General features: G+C 41.6%; 1 protein-coding gene across 1 annotated transcript; it reads right to left on the bottom strand.

The window, feature by feature from the left end:
* Positions 1-26553, bottom strand: dnajc10 (DnaJ heat shock protein family (Hsp40) member C10). Its single transcript, XM_023950818.1, has 25 exons — positions 26465-26553; positions 23854-24077; positions 23188-23350; positions 23022-23072; positions 19414-19496; positions 17853-17984; positions 13001-13094; positions 12821-12898; positions 12612-12655; positions 12054-12119; positions 11760-11825; positions 11593-11682; positions 11385-11495; positions 11196-11310; positions 10627-10754; positions 9204-9320; positions 7955-8056; positions 7812-7872; positions 4046-4140; positions 3818-3951; positions 2964-3017; positions 1581-1728; positions 1294-1416; positions 874-987; positions 1-799 (listed from the first exon to the last, which is right to left on the bottom strand). Exons 2-25 carry the CDS (start codon positions 24061-24063, stop codon positions 788-790), a joined length of 2391 nt encoding a protein of 796 aa, XP_023806586.1. The 5' UTR covers positions 24064-24077; positions 26465-26553; the 3' UTR covers positions 1-787.
* Between the last annotated feature and the right edge of the window lie 751 nt (positions 26554-27304).

The raw sequence follows: 27304 nt of genomic DNA on the forward strand, positions 1-27304 counted from the left end.
AAAATTTGAACGTCCTTATGGACAATTTTCTTTATTACAGACAACTAACTGATACACAAGATGTTTGTCGAAATTTCAGAGATGGGGGAAAAAAAAGGTAGCAACGATATACAAAAAACCCATCATAAAACAAAATATTCCACAGACATCTCCCTATAAAATCTGTCCCCTTTTTTAACAGTTTCAACCATTGCGCATGTTTTTAATGGTTGGTTTATTACAAATGAACACTAAAACCAAAAAGGCCCCCAAAAACGTTGTCATTTATTAAACGTGAAAACCAAAAGCATTTCAGAATAAATACTAACAATACAAACCCCAAAATGAACATGGATGTTTAGAAAGTCTGGTGTGTTAGCTATAATGCCAAATATAAACTCAGTTGAAATGAAAATAACAGTTGCCAGTAACTTTCTTTGGACAGAATCTTGTAGTTTTCTTAGTGACTTGAAAAATGCAGTAGAAGCAGTAAAAGTGAAACATTTTTTTTCAACAGAAACACCGTTTTTATCCTGTTCCAATGCTAAAAATAAAGCACAGTGTGATGGATTTACATCTGTCTGCATCAGTAACCTACAGTAACCCTCAGTGTCCCACAGCTTTACTTCATGGAGTAAATACAAACAATGGAGACCAGAAGAAACCAAAGAAATCAAGGCAGGAGTGTTCATCACGATGAAGAGCACAGCGGCTGACAGTCTGTCTGTGCACATGAGAGCGCTGACTGATCACAGGCACTCCTCTCCGACCAATCAGGCTGCAGTTCAGCCTCACCACGCCACCTCTGTCAGAGCTCATCCTGTGAACCAATAAAACAAAACGTTGAATTCCAGCCCTTAAAGCAAAGGCTTTTATTTTGAAGAGTTGGTTTACCTTTGGTGTGCTGTGCAAGCGTGGGGCCAGCTGTTTTAGTCGCTGTCTGATGATGTCAGAAATGGTATTAGCGTCCCGGCTGTTGATGGGCTCTCCACTCGGCTGATGCTGCCTCTGAACACATGTAACAGCCAATCAGGAAGAGGACACTTCTGTTCTGGAGCAAGAGCCCAATCACGCTTAAGATTACCAGCAGAAATGGAATGTCATAGGAAACCCACTACAGACCACTCAGGCTTGTGGCCTTTTTTCTAATGCCTCAGGACTACTAAAAGCCCAAACCTGTTTCGGGGCCTGTAGGAAAAAAACCTGCAGTGCCACAGCAACTGCATGAGTCAACCCCTTTACGGGTATATGTGACTAACACTTCATGTTGGTTTGCCTGTGTGTGTGTGTGTGTGTGTGTGTGTGTGTCTTCACCTTCTGTGATCCCAGGTAAGGGTAGAATTTAACAGTTGGGTAAGCTGTGATTCCAGCTGATTGGCAGGTCTGATAATGAGCCTGACAGTCCACCTTTCCTGCCCGGACCTCCCCTTTGAGCATCTGTCAATCAAAAGAAGCACATCCCTTTAAAAGCCCTCCCCACACACACACACACACACACACACTCAAACACAGAGGACCGTCGGCTCTGAAAACCAGTCAGTAAATGCGTCATGTAGCCATCTGAACGGCTGCTGCAGACCAGAAAGAGAGAAGTCTCTCACCCGGGCCAGAACCTCAAACTCTGGGGCAAAGTGCTGGCAGGGTCCACACCAGGGGGCGTAGAAATCCAGAACCCAGTGGTGCTGGCCGGACAGAACCTTCGATCTAAAGGTTTCTGGATTCAGATCCACTGAGGCTCTGGGTAAAGAACTGAAGACAAAAAAAACTCCAAACATTTGAACAAAAACTTTCACCGGAAAACTATTTTTTTAAATCCTTTCAAAACAAAAAGAAGGAAACCCAAACCGAACACAAAAGACTGACGTCCTGCTGGAGATTTTACTCACTTAATTCTCCATTTTGACAGACTTTTCTCTCTACCGTCACCCTTTGCATGATCAGTACAGAGATTCCTTCAATGTCATTTGTTGGTCCCTAATATTTACCATAATCAAAATAGAAGTAGAACAATCTGTCCTTCTCAGACTCATCTGAATTCAGTCATAACAACCGCAAGGAGGCTAAGCTGGTGTGGTTTTTCTCTCCTGATGTAACATTTCTCATGAAAAACTGGAAGTTTCTCTTTTTTAAAGAAAATAAAATTTAAAAAAGTGAAGCTGAGGGAATAAAAAAGATGGATGAAAAGAGCAAACGTAAAAGGAAAAAATAAAAATAAAGTCAGGGCAAAGAAGAATGAATGAAGAGATAGGAGCTAAAAGAAAGAAAGAAGGAAGAAAAATGAATAGAAGTAAGAAAAGTAAATAAGTGAGTAAATAAGTGAGACAAAAGGAGATGGATTAGATCAAGTGTAAAAACACGGGTTCCTTAGGAATTCACATCTGCGTTGTGGGCGAGACCGTTGGTGCAGAGCAATCCCCCAAGCTTACAGCCCCTCACACCCCCAACCTAACTTTACAGGTGGGACAAAAACGGGGAGCAATATTTGAGTAATCCAGTTTTTATCCAGATACCAGCCCAAAAGAGGAAAACAAAGACGTGCGTGGATCTATTTGTCTGCAAGTGAATGCATCAGGACGGCGAGGAGCAGAGAGTTTGAGCCCCGCCCAGCCTATTTTCTACGTCACAAATACAATCTTTTTCTAATTTCATTTTTTATCTGCTCCTGATTTACAATAATTTGAATAAAGAAATACTCAGAAATCCAATTTTAAGCTTAATTTTCTTTATACATGTTCTTTATCAAAACAAAAAAACAACATGTTAAAACACCAAAAACAGCATTTTCATTGCAGTAGGTCTTTCAAATAGAGGAGAGTGGAAGGTAGTGGAGATGAAACGAAGACAGTAGAAAAGAAGATGAGCTAAAGCAGGACAGAAATGCTGAAGATGAGAAGTTTTTAGCAAGGACAGAACAAAAGAAGGTAGAAATGCAGACTAAAATGACATAAAAACCTTGCGGAACATGAGGAGAAGATGAGTCTCACCTGAGAGCCCAGGCTCTGAGCGAGTGTGCGTCTCTATGCCAGCCATTGTAGGACCTGCAGACAAACAGTAGAATGAACCCTGAATGTGTTTGGGCTTCAGAGTCCTGAAGACTCAACCCCAAAACCAAATCAATCTCTAATTAGAAGATACTATATGATTCATTAAATCCAGTCAGGGGAGTCATTTCCTGAATGGTTTTGCAGGCAAAAAGCTACTTTTAGTTAGTATTGATTGTAAGAATTGCTTGTCTCATTTATAGTGGCTGGGTAGCTTGGTAGGTAAGGCGAGAGGCTACCATGCAGGAATCCAGGGTTCGACTCCTGGAGGGGAATGAACAATGAAACAATGGTACTGGGGCAATTATCTTATCAATGGTGAGCAATTAACATCATATGTTTAACGCTATAAGTAGAGAACATGTTTTGAGCAGCGATCCCGTCGTGATTTGGTGAAGATCACAAATCATTGAAGAATCCAGATGACCCCACTGCCAACATTCAAGTGCCTAGGATAGCACCTAGACACCGAACCCCATGTTGCTCCTGGTAGTTACAGGTTGGCACCAGTGGCGAACGTCTGTGTGCATGTGTAAAACACTTTATATACTTTATATACATGTGTAAAACACTTTATATACTCCATTTGTTCAGGAAAGTCTTTTTCTACTTTAGGACAGAAATTTGAAGTTTGTCGTCAATCCAAGTATCCTGTAAACTCAAGAATGGACAAAGAATTGCTGTGTCCAGCTTCTTCCAGCTGACTGTGCTGTGAAAACCTCTGCGGTTTGTGTGTTTGTTTGTGTATGCACGCTATAACACCTCAGACATTCAGGACGAGCGTCAGTGCGACTCACATGTAGCGGTTTGGCTGCAGAGTGTTGCCGGGATACAGGCGGATTTCCGGGTACCCCCTCACACCCTGACTCTGGCAGAAGGTCTGAAAGCGCTGGCAGTCGACTGAACCAACCAGGATCTGACCGGCAACCAGCTGTACAACAAAGACACCAGAGACTTTGTCTGCTGTGGACTTGTGTGCTGGTTTCTGCTCTGTGCTCCGTCGGTACGGAGGCTGTGTGCTTTACCCGAGCCATGCGCCTCCACTCCGGCATCAAGGCTTGACAGGGACCGCACCAGGGGGCGTAGAAATCCACCGCCCAGGTCTGCCCCTCGTCTCTACCTGCAACAGACAAATAAATACCTCATTTTTGTTTCTGTGGAGAAACTGGGGTGTCTGACTGCAGGTCTTGTGGGGCCAGTGTCTGGATTTTTTTAAATCAAATCTATCCAGCCTTAGACTTTTTCATCGGCAAACACACCTAATCCAAACCATAAGTCACAGGTAGAGCAGATACATCGGAAACCTGCAGGGCACTAATGCTCCAGCTCTGGAGTTTGTGAGAATAAAATGTAGTAAAACTTTTGTTTCCAAGGCAACACTGTCACCTGCAAATGTACTCAATCAGTTCAGCACGCAGCCGCTGTAGGATACAGAGTAGTTTGTGCATTTGTGAGATAAACCTTCTGATGGGTTTGGTTGGCCTCTTTAGAAACAACACAGTGGATGACTTTCAGTCCATTTTTGACATGCTGTGACATGTTTGTGAGCAACAGATTTCCACCATTTAAGTTTTCCATGAGCAAAAATAAATAAATAAATAAAAAGCCAAGCATCAATGTGCAGATGTCTTCAATCAAAAGGATGTCCCTCAAATCACCAGAGACGTGTGAACCTGACTTCATTTAAACGGGTATACATAGTGGCAAAGAAAGAAACGTGGAAGCCTCAAACCCGAAAAAGCTCGGGCCCACATCTCCTCCTGTTGGCTCACTAGAGAGCTGCATCCCCGTGTCAATCATCAGAATCCAAATTCAATTTGTTGGCTTTCCCCAAAACTCTGAAATTCAGCATGTCAATGAAAAGTTAATCAATTCATTAAGATTCCAAATATTAAATGAAATCTTTTAAGGCCAAACTTTTTCAGGCAACGGACCAGTTAAATGTCAAACATTATTTTCATGTATGAGGTAAGTGGGCGCCTGATATTTTTTAGCTTTTAATTTCCCTAAACCTTTGAGGGTCAAGTTTCTGTAAAATATCTGCAGCCGCTGTAAACTTTATTTGTTCACTAGATCTCTTTGTAGGAACCATTCAAATGTGATCTATAAAATCAGATGCCAACTTCGTCCGACTTTTAAGGTGCAATGAATAAAAAGAAAAAAAGAAAATAGGTCAATAAAACTGGTATTTTTTAAAAATAATAATAGACATGAATTTACCATTTGAACAACTTTATTAGCAGCATCTTCATAATATCAGATAGCCGATTGATAAATATCATGCATCATTATTTATTTATTTTTTTTTTTTTATGCATCATTATTATGGTCTGTGAGAACAACTGTTGCAATAAATAACTCCTGGTTCTTGTCTGTTTGGACTCTTTTTAGCCATAAGAAACTTTTCAAACAGGTTTGGTTTTTGTTAACTCTTTTAGCTTGCAAGTTTCAAGTCCGCCGTCGGCGCAGCCGCTTCAAGAAAGTAACGGATGCATTTCTGAGACATGACTGAGGAACTTGGCATGCATCAAGAAGGGTCAGATGTGCCTGGAGTGATCGTTGTGCCATTATTCCAAGTGTAGTACTCACTGTTTGAGCAGTGAATGCTCAAAACTCACAAATACGTGAAAACAAAGTTATTTTGATCACGGACAAACATGCCCATATTTTTGGGGTTTCAAGGACTTTTCTGTTTCAAGTGCAAAATAAGTTTTTGAGCACAAACAATATTTACTGTTTTATGCTCCAAATGGTGTGACACATTTTACTGTTCCAACAGGGGGTTGTGGATTTTCTAACACACCAGGTGTGGATTTTTATTAACCCTTTTTGTTATTTAGGCTACATTTTATTTAAATTGATTACATTTGTATCCTTTTTTTCGTTGGACCGGACGGAAAGAAGAAGAGGAAAGTAGGGAGAAATGTAGGAGACAGGGGAAAAGGGGAGTTAAGGAGATGTGGAGGATGATTACAGACGTGGTGGTGGGGTCCAATCATAAAGCAAGAAGATGCTGGAGGATTATTATCAACACTGTCTGGGGTAAATGTTAGTCAAAAGGGGCGGGGCCTGTCCACACACACATACACATTTGTGTTACAGACATACCTGTTGGCTACCAAAATATTCACATACAATAATCTAAACAACTACAGCTCACACGCACATTTACATAAAAACCAGCACATGTAAAGCATTTCCTTCTGTCACACACACTATTTGTGTAAACTGAGCTGACAGCTCTGCTCAGGTGGGGGTCTATGTTCTGCTGAGGTGGATGATGGAATGCCAAAAGAGAGAGAGTGCCCGGCCGTCCCCACACCAAGACCTCCGCCAAAGTGGTAGCAGTAGCCAGCCAGCCAGCCACCCCCCCCCCCCCCCCCCCGCCCCACACCACACACACACACACACACACACACACACTGACATAGTATAGCAGATAAAGGGAATCCAGCCGCCTGGCAATCCAGTCAGATACCCAGAACAGGGCTAGCAGGACCGCCCCACGGTTCCCAACGCCAAAGAGCAGAGAGGCACAGTAACACATAGAGAGCAGGCCTCAGCCCAGCCAGGAGGATAGCCCTGTGCCCAGCATGGGACACCACCCCCAGAGAGTCCCCCAGCCCCAAACGAGCCGCCCACCACCACCCTGTAGTCCAGGGGTGGGCAAAGTACAGCCCGCGGGCTCGATCCGGCCCGCCTCCTTGTTTGGTCCGGCCCACTGAACAATATCAGACCCATGTTTTATTTTGTTTTTTAAATCTGGCCACACGATCAAGACGTGACATTTTCTTCCCCCCTTCTGCAGTCTGTGCTCCAACCTGAAACCCTCTCAAAATCTCTGTCAAACAGAAGAGAAGACAAACTTCCCTTTCTACGTCGCAGTTCATCTTTCCTGGTTTAGCTCATTCTTTTAAAGCGATTATGCTGTTTCTTTTAAACAGCGCACCCTGTTCTGGGTCCTGATTGGCTGGAGACCCTGTCAATCAATCTCCACCGTCCGTGCCGTGTTTCCTGTTCAGATCAGAAATCTGTGATCAGATCTTTGTTTTCATTCTAAGATCCTGGACCTAATTTCTATAAAGGTTTGAGAATTCAAACAAAAGAAAAGGGTGAAAATGTTCATGTCTGTGTGAGAAAAGTGCATTTAGGCAGTGAGGAGTTTTACTGCCATAAACGTCTGGAATCAGACTCCGTGGATTTCAACAATCACGGTTATCAAGATCAATCAAGAGGCCCTAAATGTCTAAGGTGCAGTCAAAATTGGCGGGTGGGGCACTGAGAAGACATCTCAAAATGCGCATGCTACTCATAGTAGTTTTGTTCTGTGGGCACAAATGAGTTTTACTAACCTAGCAGCTCCATATTTAACATCACCCCCCCCCCCTTTTTTAAATACTAAAGTTCTGTGATCATCAACGGTTTACTTTGATTTCTTAAAGAATAATTCTCTGCTGCTACTGCTGCAGAGGTTTATTCATTTTGGTCTTGTTCCGTCTGCTAATCAGCACCACAGCTATCTTTTATTATGGTAGGAGTTAGACGGACTTCCAATTTTTGTTTTGAAATCAAGATATGAAGGTGGTTGGGGCCCCAAAATGTCCCTCAGGGATTTTACATAAAGTTTCCAGACAATTTTAGGTTCTTCAGACAGCTGCTTACAAAAACAGGCGTCTAAATTCTGGTTTATATTAGCAGTTTTCTAAATCCGGACTAGAACACACTATGGATGAAACCAACAGTTCCAGCTGCTGGTTTGCTGTCAGAAGAGACCTCAAAGCAGAATTTTACCTTTTACCCTCTCTTTGAAGCTGGAAGGATCGAGTGCCAGAACAGATGGGCTGACCAGGTCCTGCAGAAACAGGCAGAAGCTCTCACTGAACACCAGTCCACGTAGAGAGGAGGACATAATGAGGAAGAAGTGGAGGCAGCACCTGTATGAACTCCAGGATGCCGTCAGCAGAATGATGGCCTTCATACTCGTGAACAGAGGAGCCATTAAAGATGACTGTGGTGGGGTAAGCCTGGATGTTGTACTGAGATACCAAAAGATACAATCATGTTGTGTTCTTAATGCAGGCTGGAGCGTATGGAAGCGATTCTGTAGCATAATTAAAAATAAACGTCAAAACCAGAAATGCTTTTTCATTTTCAAAATGAAGCTGCATTTTTTGACTCAAAATTAAAATGAAAAAGCAATCCGCCAAAATGCTTTTTCCTTCTCTTTTTCAACACAGCTTATTCTCTCACTTAATTCAAATGATAATGAAAATGGTATTTGACATTTCATTTTTAAAAAGTTCTCTGGTAAATGTGTAGCAAAATTGATTTAGAAATGTCTAATTTGACAATTTAAATGGATTCACAGAAATGCTTTTTAATTTTCAAAATGTAACAGCAACAAATGACTCAAAATGAAAATGAAAAATCAGTACTTCAAAATGCTTTTTCATTTTATAATTAAAACCGCTTATTCTGTGTCATAATTAAAACGAAAATGCAAAGGGGGGGATGCATTTTCATTTTAACATCCACCCTGCAAATAGTGTCGCATAATTCAATTCGATTTAGCATTTCCTCCTTCGGACGCACCGCAGTTCGTCGAAACTCCCCCCACCGGACAACCTTTGTCTTCGGACCGGCAGCCGCCCCGCCTCCCCTCTGGAAATGCTAATTTGAATTGAATTATGCGACAGTTTCACAGTGGATGTGAAAATGAAAATAAAATCCCCTCTTGGCATTTTCGTTTTAATTTTGACACAGAATAAGCGGTTTTAAGTAGAAGTGAAAAAGCATTTTGAAGTTTTGATTTTTCATTTTCATTTTGAGTCATTTGATGCAGTTACATTTTGAAAATGAAAAAGTATTTCTGTTGTTCCATTTTAATTGTCAAAATAGACATTTCTAAATGAATTTTGCTACACATTTACCAGGGAAGTTTTTGATAATGAAATGTTAAATACCATTTTCTTTATCATTTTAATTAAGTGACAGAATATGCGCTGTTGAGGAAGGAAATGAAAAAGCATTTTGGTGGATTGCTTTTTCATTTTCATTTTGAGTAAAAAAAATGCAGCTTCATTTTGAAAATGAAAAAGCATTTCTGGTTTTGACTTTTAGTTTTAATTATGCTACAGAATCGCTTCCATAGGAGTGGACCATGGAGGAGGTCCATGACTTTACCGTGGAGCAGAGGTTGTGGTGGATGGTGCAGTCCAGAGTACCAAACTTTATCTGTCCGGCCAGCTGGATTGAGGCTTTTCTCAGCTCGGGCAGCAGGGCCCGGCATGGGGGACACCACTGCACAGAGGGGGGAGGATTTTTGAGAACACACAATCACACACAAACAACTTTATGACCCACTCTGATGAACATTGTATTTTGGTGTTTTTAACATGTTCTTGTGGCATTTTTCTGATGATATAAGACATATATAAAGAAATGTAAACATAAAATTGCATTTTGGAATGATTCTTTATTCAAATTGTTGTAAATCAGGAGCAGACAACAAAATACTGTTTGAAAAATATTGTATTTGTTACGTAGAAAATACGACTGATGGAGCTCCCTGCTCTGCTCCTTTCTGATGCATCCACTTTTAGACAAATAGATCCATGTACGTCTTTGTTTTCCTCCTCTGAGCTGGAATCTGGATCTAAACTGCACGGATGGATAGCTCTGATATTGCTCACCATTTTTGTTCTACCGCTAATGTTTGCGTGGGGTTGTAAGGGGAACACTTTGAAAATAAATCAAAAGATGATCGGAGTGGAACTACAGAGTGAAACTCCCACTTTTGTTCTCAAACCAGATACAAAGCAGGAAGGACCAAATCCTGCAGTTCCTCCCAAGACCACTGAAGGCTGGTGTCAGAAAGGAGCAATTCTCCATTGACTCCCATGTTAAAGCTTCAGATTTTAAAGCAAAAACAAAACATATAAATAGCCTGGTGTTGAAAACTTTTTTTGTAATTCCAAATAGTCCCTATGTATCCTTTAAAAAGCAGGTTTCATGGTGCCTTTGGTCCCTCTGCTGCTCTCTATCACCTTATGTGGAAGCAAACAGGGAATGTAAACAGTTAAACCAAAACCACCCAAAAGAATGAATGAACAGATTTTAGCCACTTGAAAGCGCAAAGATGGGTCCCACAGAACTAATGTTTGATTATCAGATCTGGTCATGCCAACACTAGTTAAGTTATTTTTTCTCAACTAAAGACCTTTTTGTATTTAGACATTTTTTCTTTAGATTAAAAAATATATATATACGGCAGCCTCGGGAGCCAGTTTTTCCACACAAGGGTAAAACATCTCAACACGGCAAAGGTCCAGTCAAAGGAGGCTACTGAAGATCCCTGTGGTGATGCTGTCAATAAGTGAGCATGTATGGTCTGTGGAGCTGCTGGCAACTAATGACTTCTCAGGTTCACCTTCAGAAAAGCTGTTCCTTTCTATAAATCAAATAAAGTGGTCTTTAACTTGACTGTATTAAAATACTGGATGTCTTCGCATGATAAGAACATTTTATAAAATATAATCAATCATTTAAGGCACAATTTTTCAAGGAGAATAAAATTATTTCCATGCTGAACCAAAAAAGTACAAACCGGAGCAAAGAAATCCACCAGCCAGGGTTCCTTCCTGTCAGAGGGGAAGTTGTCCGGCCTCAGGGTCGTCACATGGGCACGAACGCTGTCCTTTGCAAAGGCTGCGATGTTGTACAACACATCTTTACCTGCAAGAAGACACAATGTCACAAAAATACACACGTCACAAAAACAGGCAGAGAGGGCAAAGGTACAGATGAGCGTTGAACTATCGTAGAAAATATGCTGGGCTCCGTGCTCCACTCCATTCTGATGCATCCACTTGCAGACAAACAGATCCACGAACGTCTTTGTTTTCCTCGTCTGAGCTGGAATCTGGTACTAAACTAGATAGCTCCAATATTGCTCGTCATTTTTGCGGCACCAGTAATGTTAGGTTGGGGGTGTGAGGGGCTGTAAACTAGACCTAGACAGGAAGTGGGAGTAGGCTTAGTCCATGCTAATGTTCCCGGGAATGCTTTGTAAATAGATCAAAAGAGGATCGGAGTGGAACTTTAATTCTGCAGGAATAAAAAGATCCGGCAGGTGAAGCGTAGACAGATGCAAGACAGAGAAGATCCAGTACTGACCATGGTGGATCTCAAAGTCGTGGATCCCCAGACCTTTGAAAACAGCCACACAGGGTTTGTGGATGTAGAGAGAATGACACAACTCTGAGTCGGCGACACAGTCCACTCTGCCGATCTGGACACAGAAAAACAGTCTGTTAGCAGGAAAACAGCCAAAAACGTGGAGTGGGACAGACGGACTGAAGGTACCTGTATGTGGTCATTTCGCAGAAACGCTTGGAGCTTCTTGTACTCATTTGTGGTGGAACTTCTGTCTCTAAATGTGAAGCTGATTAGCCAGCGGTGATGGGCCAGTTTCTCCTGCACATGAACATATTTAAACATGTATTTTTAAGCTAACCTAGACACGTGTGCTAAAGCAGTGGTAATCTGAGAGATTTCGTTTTTTTTTGAGTACCTCAAAACTCTCTGCAGTCAGCAGCTTCAGATCTGGTAGATGGTTTAGGACCTGGTTGTAGATCTCTTTACTGTCGAGAGTCTTGATCCACTGAAGCACATAAACAGAGGCAGAGCTGCAGCGATAGAAAATACACTTCTGCAGTACTTCACTGGTTCAGGTCTTACCAGTACACTGCCTTCTTTATCCAGAGAGCTTCCAGGGGGGAAAAAGGCTGTCGCTCCACTCACCACCTCAAGGAGGAGGATTAATGTTAAATACCAGCACTGCACAATGCACCAACACAATATGAAACTTATCAACAAGCAGAACAATTAATGGGACAAATGAGAGAAATCTGATGTCAAAGCAAAGAAGCAGTTTGCAGATGATGATGTGGTTTATTTGACCTTTAAGCAGAGCATAAACAGAGCTCTAAACAATCAAATATTCCTGAAAGGAAACAAGTTTTTGACAGTTACCTGGAAACTGTCACAGAGCTGTGGCTGTACGGTGCAGTCTATCCATCCCATCTTCACCAGACCTTCCTTCATGCAGACACACATGGATCAAATTAATCAGATAAGATCAGTTTCTTAACCACTGTCTAAAGAATCCTGATGTTTTCAGACTCTCTGCCACTTATCTAAAGATAATACACAGATTGAGGACACATGCTTCTCTGCGCATCAAGACCGTCTTTGACTTAATGTTGTAAACTAGCAGAAGAAAAATGAGGCAAGTGTTGTTCTAAGGCCTTGGTGTTTTATTCCAGTTCTTGCTCTTTGACCTCAACTGGTTCCTTATAGCAACTGGCTGCTCTACTGAGTCTGGTTCTGCTGTAGGCTTGTCTCTATTCATCCATTTAGAGCGAGTTTCTCCTTATAGATGCCCAGTAGCCTCCCAAAATGCTTTCATTTAATCTGTTGGTTGTTAACATAGGCCATCATTAGAGTTCTAATAGTTTGGCTGCACTGGAATCATCTGGATCAATTTGGAATTGCGTTCTTTCAACTAAACTGGATGGGAAGAATTCTCACCAGCATTCCTGCCAGCTTCTGTCTTGTTCTTGGCTCCAGACAATCTTAGAGACAAACACATGAGGAACACAAAAAAACATTAAAATGACATTAAAAAATTTTAAAAACAACAACTATATGGTAAACGTGTGTCTCATGACACCAGGTGAGCACAGACGCTAAACTTTCCACTGGGAGCTGTGAAGAGTTTGTGGCAGACTGATGTTTACCTCCTGTGTCAGAGCAGAAGGTGATCAGCCAGCCCAGCCCTGACAAAAACGACTTCTCAATCTCAGTGAAGACGTTCCCTGAAAAGGTGAAGATCTAGTCACAAACACTTCATTACAAAGAAAAAGATTTTTAAAAAGTGGATCTCAGCTGAGGTTGTAAGGGTCACAGTCGTATCTCACCCTGCCAGAGCTGAGTGACGGTGGTGGTGATGAACTGCATGGCAAAACCAACCAGATCGTCTCTGGTGCGCTCTCCATTAAACTTCTCTGGTCTCTGCAGAAGCAAAAGTAGTTATTGATAATTTACGACAGAACATCGCTGTGGCTGCAAAATCCAGTTCAAAACTTGAGGAAAATGTGGTTTACAGGCTACGACTTCTAAGTCATGGCAAAGAGAAAGACGGGAACACCTTAGAAACCCAAAGTATGGGGCTTCTAGTGGTGGAAATGCCATATAATGTTCATGAGACGGAGTGAAAAACAAGATTATTGGTGGTAAATGCTGTAAACACACACACACTGTGTACAGAGGAAACACAGGACGAGGAGATTCATGAATCAGCTCAACCGCATTTATCTAGCTATGCTTCTCAGGTTCCACAGCCCAGCACAATTTCTCAAACTACCGTAAGTAGCATTTTAAAGAAAGTATTCAATCGCCGATTGGAAGATTGCAAGTTCGAGTCCCGACTTGTCTGCCCATGAGTCGAAGTGGCTCTGAGCAAGACACTTAACTCCACATTGCTCCTGGTGGTTATAAGTTGGCGCCAGTGTTTGGCAGTGGAGCCGCCATCAGTGTGTGAATATGTGTGTGTATGGGTGAATGGGACTGTAACTGTAAAGCTGTAAAGCGCTTTGGGCCTTCGAGGGAGGTAAAAGTGTTTTACAAGTAGACGCCATTTACCATCTACCATTTAAAATGACAAGATGAGTAAATGCGCACACGCCCTTTAAGGTTCGGACTGAAAAAGAACTAAAACGTCAAACTGAACGTGCATTGGTGGCAGTTTACCTAAAGACCACAAGACAGATTCAAGTGTCAATGAATGTCAGAAAAAGCAGCAAACATTTTGACTATTATCACCCTCCAACCCCCCCCTCTCTCTAGCGTCCCTCTCTCTTCTTCCCCTCTTTCCTTTTCCGTCCGGTCCAACACCAAAGATTTTCAAACATGATTGAAATTAATAAAGTTTGGCCTCAATTACAAAAGGGGTTTATTCAGACATACCTTTGGTTTGTCTGAAGATGAATAACCCCTGTTGTTAAAATAAAATATGTCCAACACAAGAGGCCCTCAGCTCTCATCTGTTTGCCTAGCTGTTGGACAGGACAAGTTAAAAAAAAAACAAAAAAAAAACAAAACATTTTGACTTGTTTGGCTTGAGCACTTTTGTATTCAGCATCATACACCAATGATTTATTGGAAAGTCACTTACAATAATATCAACTCAAACAGATTTCCATGGCTGACGAGACTAGCTCTTCTCACGTTACCTGTTCACTAAAGTTACTAAAAACTCAGTGAATATCTGTGCTTTTTAACTTCTGACTTCTGATTTAGAAAACCAGAGGAATTGTAAAAAGAACAGACAGAAGAAAAAATTTAAAATGGAATAAGAGGCCAATCCTGGCTGTTCGGACTAGAAAGGATGTGGAAAACAAGTGTTTCTGCTAAAACAACAGCAACAAAATCTGCTATAAAACATGTTTGGAATGCAAAGACAATCCTCTGCTGATAACCCGCATTCTACACCACAGATTGTAGTGGCAAACTGCAGTGACAACTACATACAATGGAGGAATTAAGTATTTTATTCCCAAGTAACCATCAAGAGTTCTGGTCCACACAGACCAGTTAGACCAGGGGGGTCAAACTCATTTTGGTTTGGGGGCCACATTTAACCCGTATGATCCCAAGTGGGCCGGACCAGTAGATAAGATAAATAAGATAAAGATACTTTATTGATCCCAGCTTGGGAAATTGGGTTGTTGCAGCGTCGGCGTTAGGCTCAAGATACAAACATACACACAATAGACGACAACAGAGGACCAGAACCATCAATCGGAAAGAAACATCAGTGAATAAAAACAGTTGTATTGCGTGACACATCAGGAGAGAAAAACAGACAGACCATAATGACTTTATCTATTGCACATGGATGACAAGTCATAGAGACCAATGGAGTGAGGTATGAAAGATCTCCTGAAGCGGTTTGTGTGACAGCGAAGCTGCCTTAGCCTGTTGGAGAAGGAGCTCCGCTGACCTTCCAGTACAGGATGGAGAGGATGCTCAGGATTATCCATGATGGATACCAGCTTATTTAAAGTCCTCCTCTCCATCACAGATTCAAATGTGTCCATTTGACAACTGATTACGGAGCCAGCTCTTCGGATCAGTTTGTTCAGTCTATTACTGTCCCTAGCAGATATGCTGCCCCCCCAGCAGACCACCGAGAAAAACAGTAACATAAAAGTAAAAAAACAGCTTCATTCACAGAGACCAATGGGTCTCAAATAAAATGCATTTCACTTAAAAAAAAGGGTTTATTCAATTTTATACAGTCTGAAAATTTTACATCTGACACTGAAGCAATCCTAATAATAAACTCAAAAGGGGCTACGGGAAAAAATGAAACACAGGATTCAGATCCTGGGCAGAAACATATTTACTGTCATTCAAGTGTGCAAAACACAATGAAATGTCCAAGAATCTTGTCCTGGTTTGCTGCCTGAATTTTGTGGCAACACCTGTCGTCTTCCTGACCTTTGAGGGACAGTGAACAGACTGACATCACATGACCGTCTGGTCACATTATCCAGCGCAGGAACTAGAGAGCTGACTATGTCATCAGCTGTTGTTGTGTCAATCAACTCAAGAAACTCCGCTGTGACGGCCTTTTTAACACCTCTAATATTATGCAATATCTGTATCTGTGCTTTCATCAAGTGACCAAAAATACAATTAATGACTGGATTCCTTCATTTGGCGCCCAAGTCTCCTCAGAGATGTTTTATCTGCAATTGTAATCCTTTACAGATTTATGCTAGTAAAGCAGCTGAACTGCTTTTTTTGGGGCACTAGACTTCTGCAGCCTTCAGTATTTTTCAATAAGATCACCATCCGAAAATGGTTTGGATGTTTGCTCCAACTTTTTTGCAATAGGGTGTCTGTCACTGCTCCATCACTGACGTTACGGCTGCAGTAAATGCAGACGGTTGTTTTTTCAGTCCAGCTAATAGTTGGTAAATCTTTGCTTTTCTTAACTCCAAATGGTAAAACGTTTCTTTATGGTGAGTCTCATTGTGGTGCTGAATGTTGTATTGTTTGAGTACTGCGACCTGTTGATGACATACCAAGCATACAGGTTTTGCATTCAGCTCCGTCAACAAGTAAAACTCTTTCCATTTTCCTGGAAAGCTCAGCACTTCACTTCAACCTTTTTTTTCTTTTTGACAACATTTTGGTCATTAGGGTGTCACTACTGATCATTCTTTTAGCAGTGTAACAGTGGTGAAGCTCACGAGAAACCAAACTACATCGTACACAGAGCTGTTAGGTTTCGCTTTTGGCACATGCAAAGATTTTCTGTTTCACCTGTTTGGCTTTTCCTTTGCTCCCCCTAGTGGCGGAATTGCACATTTTGGTTATTTCTTTAAAAAATCCTAACTCGCCACAGGAAGGGACTTGAAACGTGCTACTTTTTTTAAACATCCTTATAATTTTTACTCTTCATGACTGGGCCGGATATAACCATCTGGCGGGCCGGACACGGCCCGTGTGCTGGATGTTTGACATCCCTGAGTTAGACTCTCCTAATCAACCCGCACCTGAATTAAAGACGCCTGTTTGAACTGCTCACCTGTAGAAGAGTCACCTGTCCACAGAATCAGTCAGACTCAAACTCTCCAACATGGAAAGACTAAAGAGTGGATTTAAGGGAGAAGATTGTAGACCTGCACAAGACCAGAACGGACTACAACACCATCAGCCAGAAGCTGGAGGTTAAGGTGACAACTGTTGTGCCAAAATACAGGAATTACAGGGACTCCAAACCAGATCTGACCTGGTGGGGTTGACATAATCATGAAAATGGTGAGAAATCAACCTAAAACAATAGGGCAGGAGTTGATCTCAAAGCAGCTGGAACCACAGTCACCAAGGAGACCATTGCTGATATTTTACGCTGAAATGGTTTAACATCTTACAAACCTCACAAAGCCCCCCCTGTTTAAGAAGTCACATGTGCAGGCCCAACTGAAGTTTGTCAATGAACGCCTTCATGATTTAGAGAGTGATTGGGAGAAGGTGCCACGGTCAGATCAAACCAAAACTGAGCTCTGTGGCATCAATTCAACCAAGCATGGCGGTGGAAACATTATGGTCTGGGGGTTTTTATCTGGAAAGAGGTTTCTTCAATTAAATACAATTAAATGTATATAAACTCTTTAAAGCTGATTTTTTTTTCTAGCTCTCACTGTTCAAATGAAGCTACCATTAAAATGACAGACTGTCAATTACTTTTTAATTGGGCAAACTCACAAAATCAGCAAAGGATCAAACACTAATTTCATCCATTCTGCACGCAGAACAATGCACAGTACCACAAACTAAGGCAGTGCAAGCTTGAACAAAGGCTACCCCCACGTCGTCCTTATTGTAATGCTTTGCTCTCTAAATGTTATTCAGGAAGATGCAGTGTAGTTTGTTTTAATTCCATGAAAAATAAACCCCTTTTTTTCCTGATGTTTTTCATAAAGAATGATACAAGCTTGATACATTTTGGCGGAGTATGTAAACGTATATATAGGCTCAGCTGCAAGTAACTGTACTAGTACTTTCCAAACGACACTTGAACCGTCAGAGCCTAGTGCTGTGTGGATGCTTTTGAGGATTCTCAAATTCTCAGAGGGTTCGCCTATGCCTTTGGGCGCTGGGGGGCCCCCTGAAGGAGTTTGCATGAATTGTTATCAGTTGAATACATCCATCCATCACAGTTTAGAAACACTGACGCTGCTGTGTGGATGGTCCCACCTGTCCTGCTCTGTAAATGTACAGGCTTGGGTAGCTGGTGACGCCTTTCCTCCTGCAGAGGTGGTTGTTGTCTCCGCAGTTTACTGCACCAATCCGGATCACTCCATCCATTTCTTTGGCGAACTCCCTCCACTGTGACACCAAAAATAGGTTTGATGGGTTCAATTTATGATTTTTGTAATACAAAACAACAAAGAACTAAGAACTCATACATTTTTATTATCCTTTTATAATGAGGAGTAACAAACAAAGAAAGGCCTTTTATTTGGTTTTATTTAACCTGGCGTGATGTAATAAAACAATACATCAATTTTTTCTTAAATTTAGCACAACCCGTTGTATGCAATAGGAATGCAAAGACTAACTTTCTCCAAGATCTGGTTCAATGGTGTAACAAACGGTTCAGTTTTAAACCCAGAATTGTGGCATTCCAACTGTACATGCATCTGCACACGTCTCTGTGCACAAGCCTATGCGTGCAGACGTTTGTGTGCATATCTTTGTATATGTGAGTGTTTGCATCATTTCTCCTCTATGATCAATTTTCAAACAGTTGGCACTTCCATGTATTGAAAGAGGACGCCATCCGTACATCGCTACCATCTCCCAGCCCTTGATTGGTCAAAGTTCAGCTGTTTGACATTCAAGCAGTCATAAGTTCGACTGGTTGAACTGTCAACACATGTTCAATGAACGCCCAAAACGGACTTAAAAAATTGTGTAGCCATGCATGGACACGTTAGTTTTGAACGCTGAGGCTTCAGACCTCAGCTCAGGTTTACAGGCATTTACATAGACTTTTCATTTAAAGCGGTCGCTAGAACGCCATGTGCCAAGGCCGGTGTGTACGTAGCTCGACTCAGACCAATCACTTCTTACTGACTGAATTGACGTCATTTGGTTGGAGCCAGAAGAAAGCCATTTTCCATTAGTGGTGTTACAATCACTCTGTCCAGTTTCATTTCCAGTCAGTGGTTTGCATCCATGTCTCTGTGTGCATGTTTGTGTACCTGTGTGTGTGTGCATTTGTTCGTGTGAGATCAGTCTCAGTTTCTTTTTGACTGGTGTCATGGTTGGTTCTCTGTAGCTGTCTTCACTTGTTGCCCAAACTGTTGTATCTAGGTATAGGCGATATATCGGTGTCAGTATCGGTATTGGCCGATATTTGCATAATTTGAGTTTATCTGTGTCTGCCCCATATTAAAAAGATCTGCCGATATTCTTCTGACTGTTTTCTGACACCCTTTCTCTTTTAAATGTATACTTGGTCCAATTAGATCCCCGGCAATAGGGAGCTTATGTTTTACAGTTATATCCAGGAAATGTAAACCTTGTGTGAATGTAGACACTTAAGTATCGGTGTCTGCAAATCTTGGCCATCGGCCACAGTTGCAGGGGAAATGTCTGTTATCGTATCGGACAAGAAAAAATGATATCGGCCCATCCCTAGTCTTGTTGTACAAAAATTGGCAATGAAATGAAGATGAGAGTCTTGGGATATTTTCCTGCAAAAGTCTATCTGCATGTTAAGAGCGTTTTTTATGTATTAGTGTTATATTACCGTAGGAGCCAGCTGGTGACAGTGTGAGCAGCGTGGAGAGTAGAAGTTGACAAACCAGAGTTCTCCAGAGTTTACTGCCGCTTCTGCAACAGACACACTCCACCTTAATACCCACAGTTAAGATGTTATGTTCATAGCAGTCCTATTTTTCAGAGATTTAAAGCACTTTCATGACCTTAAAAGATGACTCCGTCATTTAAATCAATTTAATTTCCATTGTTGTGTTTTTATTTTTATTTTTAAAGTCTAACTCCGATCATCTTTTGATCTAGTGTACCCAGTGGTCTTTTAATTATGATGATCCCATTTGTGGACAAAATAAAGAAATAAAAAAGACAGTCGTTTTCAAGGACATAGTTACTGCTGAGTTGTGGGTGGGATCATTGGCGAAGAGCAACCCCGCCCCCTCTTCCCCTCCCCATTGCTGAGGGTTTGGGTTAAGGAACTTGTGTCCCACCCAGTATATTTTCTACGTCCCAAATAAGCCATTTTTTAAAACTACACTTTTTCGTCTGCAACTGATTTACAACAATTAGAATAAAGACAAACTCAGAAATGCTATTTTAAGCTGAATTTTCTTAATGTCTGTCCTCCATCAACAGAAAAATGCTCCAAGAACATGTTTAAACACCATTTTCATCATTTTAGCCGCGGTTACATGGGCAGAATATCTTGATCGGATCAATGGTCGGGTTAAAATTCACCCGTGCACATGGGCACAGAAAACCTTTTTCCGATTAGAACAAGCGTTCCCATGGCTCACACCTTTGGTCGGAATAAATCGTTTGGGCATGCGCAGCAGTGGTAAAAAAAAAAAAAAAAAACCCGGAAGAAGAGGTGCGCCTCGTTGTAAACAGACCGCTGCCACAGACTTTTATGCAACAGCTCCGTAACACGAGGCGATCTTCCAAACGTGCTTTTATTAATGTTATGAATAGTATGAAGCGCCTGCTCGCTCATCGTTTATTTAATCCGTGTGGTCATTGCTTTTTATGTTGAAGAACGGAGCTGGAAGAGTTAGGACAGGCTTTAAACACGCACTAACAACATTAGCCTTGCTTGTGGACACAAAATCCCGGACCGTGCGAGAGACGCAGCAATCTATCTTGGCTGCACATAAATATGTGGGAATAACATCGGCCTTTATTTTGCCGGGACAGCTTCTAAAGGTCGGAGCAACATTTATTTCTGCTCTGAAACGTTCACACACCGCCCCAAACAACACGGTTCCTCCTGAGTCCTGCAGTCCCTAACCCAGAGCGGCGGGACGGCTCGCAGTCTGAATTCTCCCACACATATCAAAACAAAAAAGCGCACATGTAACTAAGCATCCCTCCCTCCCTTCACACACAAAGTTATCTGGCTCCTCTGCTCACTTGGTCCACTGGCACCGGGACTCGGGTGCCAGTGGAACAAAGCGCTGCTGCCCCGCATACCCCTCGTGAAGGAGGGAGAGGCAGACAGCCAGAGGGGCGAGAGCGGAGCGGCGCTTTTCACGGGGCGTCCGCAGAGCAGCTGGTGGTCCCGTATGCGCTTCAAAGCTTTCTCTATGCGAAACACCGTCTATGCATGACGTAACCCAGAGCAGTAGTGACACACGATCGGAATGACCGTTTACATGCTCCATGATCGGATAAACGATCGGTATAACCCACCTATCTCGATCGGAAAGAAATTCTGATCCGAATGAGTCTGATCGGGGCAGAGTATTCCGAACGGCGCTCTTACATGACGCATTTTCTTTCCGATCAGGCGTTCTTTCCGATTACTTTTGCCCATGTAAACGCGGCTATGTGGGTCTTTAAAGCATGATTGGACTGAAAATAATCCATCAGGAAAGTTTTTTTCGAACTAAACTGCTGCCGCGGTTACATGGGCAGAATATCTTGATCGGATCAATGGTCGGGTTAAAATTCACCAGTGCACATGGGCACAGAAAACCTTTTTCCGATTAGAACAAACGTTCCCATGGCTCATACTCTCGTTCGGAATGAATCATTTGGGCATGCGCAGTAGTGTAAAATCACCCGGATGCGGATATAGGTCCCGTTGTAAACAAACCGCTTCCACAGACATTTATGCAGCAGCTCGGTAACATACGAGACGATCTTCCAAACGTGCTTTTATTAATGTCATGAATATTATGAATTGCCTGTTCGCTCATCGTTATATTTAATCTGTGTGGTCAGTGCTTTTTTTGTGGAAGAATTAAGCTGGACGAAAGCTTAGGACAGACTAACACGGGCTAACATCATTAGCCTGATGGATGGACACAAAATCCAGGACCGTGCGAGAAACGCAGCAATCTGCAGCTTTCTAAGGACTGAGCGACATTTATTTCTGCTCTGAAAGTTCACACAGACCGCCCCAAAGCCACTCTGTGAGCTAGCGGCCCGAGCTCTGTTCAAACACGGTTCCTCCTGAGTCCTGCAGCCGCTAACCCAGAGCGGCGGGACGGCTCGCAGTCTGAATTCTCCCACACATAACAAAACAACAAAACGCACACGTAACCCCCCCGACACAACATTATTAATCCAGCTGCTCTGCTCACTCGGGTGCCAGTGGACCGAGTGAGCGCTCCTCCTCCGAATCTCCCCCGTGAGGGGTGTAAGAGAGGGGAGAGCCAGCGGGGCGAGAGCGGAGCGACGCTTTTCAAGGGGCGTCCGCAGAGCTGGTCGGTCCCGTATGCGCTCCAAAGCTTTCTCTCAGCGAAACACCGTCTATGCGTGACGTAAACCAGAGCAGCAGTGACACACGATCGGAATGACCGTTTACATGCTCCACGATCGGATAAACGATCGGTATAACCCACCTATCTCGATCGGAAAGAAATTCTGATCCGAATGAGTCTGACCGGGGCAGAGTATTCCGAACGGCGCGTTTACATGACGCATTTTCTTTCCGATCAGGCGTTCATTCCGATTACTTTTGCCCATGTAAACGCGGCTACTACTGGCTCTTTTTCCAAACCGATTTCTTCTGTATTATTATTTTCCTCCCTGTGGATCAATTAAACAACCGTTACTTTATGTGATGACTGAGATGTGATTAAAGTTCATGAAAATGAAAAACTCCAACTGTCAGAATGAAGGGGAATAGGAGAAATGTCGCTAAAGAATTACCAACAGAACTAATGTGTTTAGAAGAAAATCCAGTTTTAACATTGACTTTGGTCTTATGTATTCATCATTTGCCATTTTTGCAAAGCAAAACTACAGAGTAAAACTCACAAAAAAACAACAAATACTTTCATGTCATAAACTACATGGACATGAAAAAATTGTTTAAACCCAAAAGTATTTTTGCATTTAAGCCTTTGACGCCCATTGATCCAAATATGCACGATACCACTTTAGCTACCTTATTTTAGAATCTACCTGAAAACAGAAAGTCTTTTTTTTATAATTGAAAATAAATTAAGGCGTCAAGGGGTTCCTTCATCTATTTCCAATTTGGCATTTTTCATGTTACTTTGTTTTATGATTTATTTCACGCCGGCTTTCAAACAGATAGCTGTCTATTCACTGCAATTGATTTGATTCTATTTCATCTGAATGATTGTAATTATCTTCTGTCTTAGATAAATGTCAGATTTAAAATAATCTTACCAAAGTCTCCGCTGTCCAGGGTGATGATTTCCAAATCATCATCATAGATACCTGTCAACAGATCAGAACTTTAAAAAACCTAAAGACACAAACGTCTCCGCATTTCAAAGAGTTGACGGAACAAACAGTAATGTGCTGCTGCAGTGTCTGAACAGAGGAAACTCACCAAAGTCGTATCTGTAATAGTTCCAGCTCTCATAGCGTCCTCCCTGCTGGTCATCCAGACCCTTTTCTCCATACTTATCGTACTTTTTCCTCAGATCTTCATCTTTGAGAACTTCATAAGCACGGTTCACCTTCAGGAACTTTTCATGAGCTGACGGGTCACCCTGAGAAGAATCGATCAGTTTAATTGAGCTTTTCTGAGGGAAGGCAGCTTTTATTTTGAAAACCAAAGTGTGTTTTGGGGATAATCCATGTGCAGTAGTCCTGGCTCAGAGCTAGGGCTGCATGATATGAGGAAAGCTTGGGATGCTCAATATTAATGATCAATAATATGTGTTGCGATACATGATCATATAGTAAAACAAAAAATATTAATACATCATTTTCATTGCATTGAAAGCGTTTCATTGACATAAAGTCAACATAACTTAAATTGTACAACAAATGATCCTCGTCTTACAAAAAAGCTCCACTTGATTGGTCAAATGGATAAAGGACTCTATTTGATTCGTTAAATACTTCAAGCTGCCATGAGATGGTTGGTAAACATCAACAGTTATCGCAATGTACATCGTCTTTACCGATGCGGGTATCGCACAGGCTGATATCGCGATGGCGATAAATTTGCGATTCACTGTGAAGGCCTAGTCAGAACTATGGGGCTTACCGGGTTTTTGTCGGGGTGCATGGTGAGCGCCAGCTTCTTGAACGCCTGCCGAATCTCTCTGGTGGTGGCGTCTCTGCTGATCCCCAGCAGGTCGTAGTAGTCCGACACTCCTTCAGCGGGCGCCGCAGCCAGCAGGAGGATGACGAGCAACAGCGGGAGCCGCATGAGCCGGACAGGCCGCAGGGCCCCGAGGACCGACCTGTTCTCCATCACCGGGGCTCCACCTTTAACATACAACTCGAAGCTTACTGGCGCTGGCAGCCTCATTCACCCACTGATAAACCGTTAAAGATGGCAGCCCTGAGGGCATCACCACCTCACAAGAGTGTGAACTTCAACAGACAGCAAAGCACATCCTACCGCATCAGGAAAACGTTATGAGCCTGTTTGATTAAGAACCTGCTAACAAGTGAGGAGCGTGGGCAATAGTCTGAAACGTCCTCCAGACTGCAGACAACAATTAAAGACAAAGTATGAGATCATAACCCAGTAACACTCTTTGTTGGAGCTGAGCTAGAAAATATCCTTCCTGAGGGAAAATTCTGCATTTTTTTTTTATTTCACAACTTATGCAGTACTTTTATTTTGGCAGTGAGCTTCAAAGCCTTCATAGAAAATCTCCTGCAAGAGGAAACGACAAGCATGATCAGATTCTTCAGCTGTGCAAAGACAACAAGTGCTGAAGCATGAAAAAAAAAACTTTATACAACTTTATTTACCAATCAAATGAGAGTTCTGTTTTTTGTTTTACGTACTAGCCTTCAAGAATGAGCCTGCCTGATGCCCTTCAAAATGTTGGTGACTGATAACGTTCTTTAGGCGTCAGTTTTATCAGGCGGACATATATTTTTTCTTCTTTGACGGCGGCTGAAATCTCCTCTGTCCTCTTCCTGAATTTATTTTGGTTCTTCATGTCACATCATGCAGTTAAGGAACCAAATCCCAGCTCATCACAGAAAAAGTCAGCCTTCTGAGACAAGTGATGACATCACATCCTTCAGGAACCTCATCCTGGAACTTCTGCATATCCTGTCAATGTCAGACATTTTTGCAGAATACATAAATATTTAGACCAAACAGAAAAAAATGGAAGAATTATTGGTGTGGGATCATTATCTTGTTTGATTGCTTTTAAATGATTGTTAGTGATATGGATATCTTTGAAAACTGTCTTTTTTGCCAAACCAGACACCTGCAGGAAACACCATAGGATGATGCAGCTGTTTAGCTCCATGAGAACAGCTGCTGGATCTGCACTAAAGTCCCATTAAATCATAGCAGAATTTAAAGAGCTCCAAAACATTTCTAATCACGGGAAACTACAAAAAAAAACCTAAACCGTGATTGTATTTGTCACGGCTCATCTACCTCACACAACAGCAGAGATACATATTTCCTTTAGATTGCAGTTTAAGCTCCTTTTCCAGAACTTGTGATAGTTATAGTTAGGGGTGAAACAATTCCAAATCATAATTTGTGGTTGACAATACAATTCATAGTCAATATTGGTTCATTCTGAACGATCCGATTCACTGCCCTAAAATCTGACTCAGAGATAAATACCTGCTACTGAACAGTGCAGGTGAAGTTTTTCAGATTCCTTGGATTTTGCAAGATAATCAAGTGTAAATTAAATATCTATAAGTAAACAAGAACTAATGTCAAGTCCATTCATATTTTAGTTTCCTAAAGTTCAGCCCACTGTTGTTTTTCCACATCAACATAATCCAAAGGGAACATTAGTAGAACATTCTAGCACACTGTGTGATGACACTTGTTTGTTTTTATATTATAGTAAAGTATGCCTCAACCCAAATGGTATTTTCCAATATCATAATAATAGATTTATTTCATTTTGAAATATTTTTTAATGGTATAGGGAAATTCAATTCGATTAACAAACTGCAGGTCAATCTGGTTGGATTATAGGAAAAATAAATCAACTCAATGATTAAGTCGATCAATCATCACATCCCCAGTTACAATTAAGACTCATCCTTTCCTCAACTGTGGATGTGCAGTTTGCAATTAACCCCCAGCTTTTATTTTCTCAGTCCACCACTGTTTCGGGCCACATTAGAGAGGAAGAAGCAAGGTGTGGTGAAAAAAGATCTAACAAAGAAATTCACCAAACCTCTAGTTGGTATAATTGATCCCTGTCTAGACAAGTACTACCAAAATAAAAGTCTCCAATTAACAATTATCGTGCTAAAACATAAAAAAACAATTAGAAAACTTGAAACTCATATGCAGTCTCTTCAAAAACATAAAAAATAATAATATAACATAATACACTTACACAAATTGCAACTACTAAATACTAAAGATAAGTACGAACAAAATTTAATTTTGAAAGATAATAAGACTGTTTAAGACATTTAACAAACTGTTAGACTGTCCTCATTCACTATTAAACTATAACTTAGAAAATGAGCTAAGCTAGGTTAGCTGCAGCTCTATATTATTAAATAGATGCATTTTGTTGTTGGGGAAAATATCAGCCGGAAGCACAGGCTACATGATTTTATATGAATGGGGTTTTAATGGTGGGTCACTATTCACCTATCGCTTCAGAAAAGGTTCAAATCAGATAAAGAAGACGGGCCGTTACCTAAGAGGGATCCCAACTTCCAGAAGTCTGCAGATCCGCTTCAGCGTCCGGCTTGCGCCGGCATCAAGTTCCACCCAAACACAGCTTGTTCCGTCCCTGCCTTTCAAAATAAAAGACCTGTGGGTAAGTCAGACTGAGGTGACACTGCGAGAGAACTTGTGATGATCATCCTATATAAAATATAATAAACATGTTTATTTATGTCTATTCAATTCAATATCTATTCTATTTTATTTATATAGCCCAATATTACAACAATAGTTATCTCAATGGGCTTCATACCGGTAATTGTATCATAAACAAGAAATCATAATGAACATGAAGTCACTTAATTCAATAAGTAATGGCTAAACTAAACAGACTACGCTAAACTGGGCATCCCTGCCCTTTGACCCGCCTTCTCGGTAAGGAAAAACTCAAAAAAAAACGGATTCTGGGAAAAAAACAAGAAACCTCAGGGATGTCCACATGAAGGAGGGATCCTCTCCCAGAACTCACAACCCCAACCTAATATTACCACTGCAACAAAAATGATGTGCAATGTCAGAGCTATCCAGCCGTCCAGTTTAGAGCCAGGTACCAGCCCAGACGAGGAAAACAAAGATGACATTGATCATCAAAACATGGATCTATTTGTCTTCAGGTGCATGCATCAGAATGGAGCAGAGCAGGGAGCTTGAGTCGTACCAGTGTAGCTTCTACATCACACTTGCAAGCTTTTCCAACAGCGTTTTTGGTCTGCTCCCGATTCACAACAATTTGAATAAAGAAATTCTCAGAAATGCAATTTTGAGCTTAACTTTCTTGTTTTATGTCCTCATCATGATACAAATGCCACAA

Source organism: Oryzias latipes, chromosome 21, assembly GCF_002234675.1.
Source record: "Oryzias latipes chromosome 21, ASM223467v1".
Classification (NCBI taxonomy): Eukaryota; Metazoa; Chordata; class Actinopteri; order Beloniformes; family Adrianichthyidae; genus Oryzias; species Oryzias latipes.

What these genes read in the sequence shown, in the direction of transcription:
- dnajc10 (XM_023950818.1), bottom strand. Translation starts at nt 24,063, where the DNA reads ATGGAGAACAGGTCGGTCCTCGGGGCCCTGCGGCCTGTCCGGCTCATG. An exon ending in ACCACAACCTCTGCTCCACG is followed by an intron (nt 8,057 to 9,203) that starts GTAAAGTCATGG and finishes TTGGTATCTCAG; the next exon opens with TACAACATCCAGGCTTACCC. An exon ending in GCATCCTGGAGTTCATACAG is followed by an intron (nt 7,873 to 7,954) that starts GTGCTGCCTCCA and finishes CTGTTTCTGCAG; the next exon opens with GACCTGGTCAGCCCATCTGT.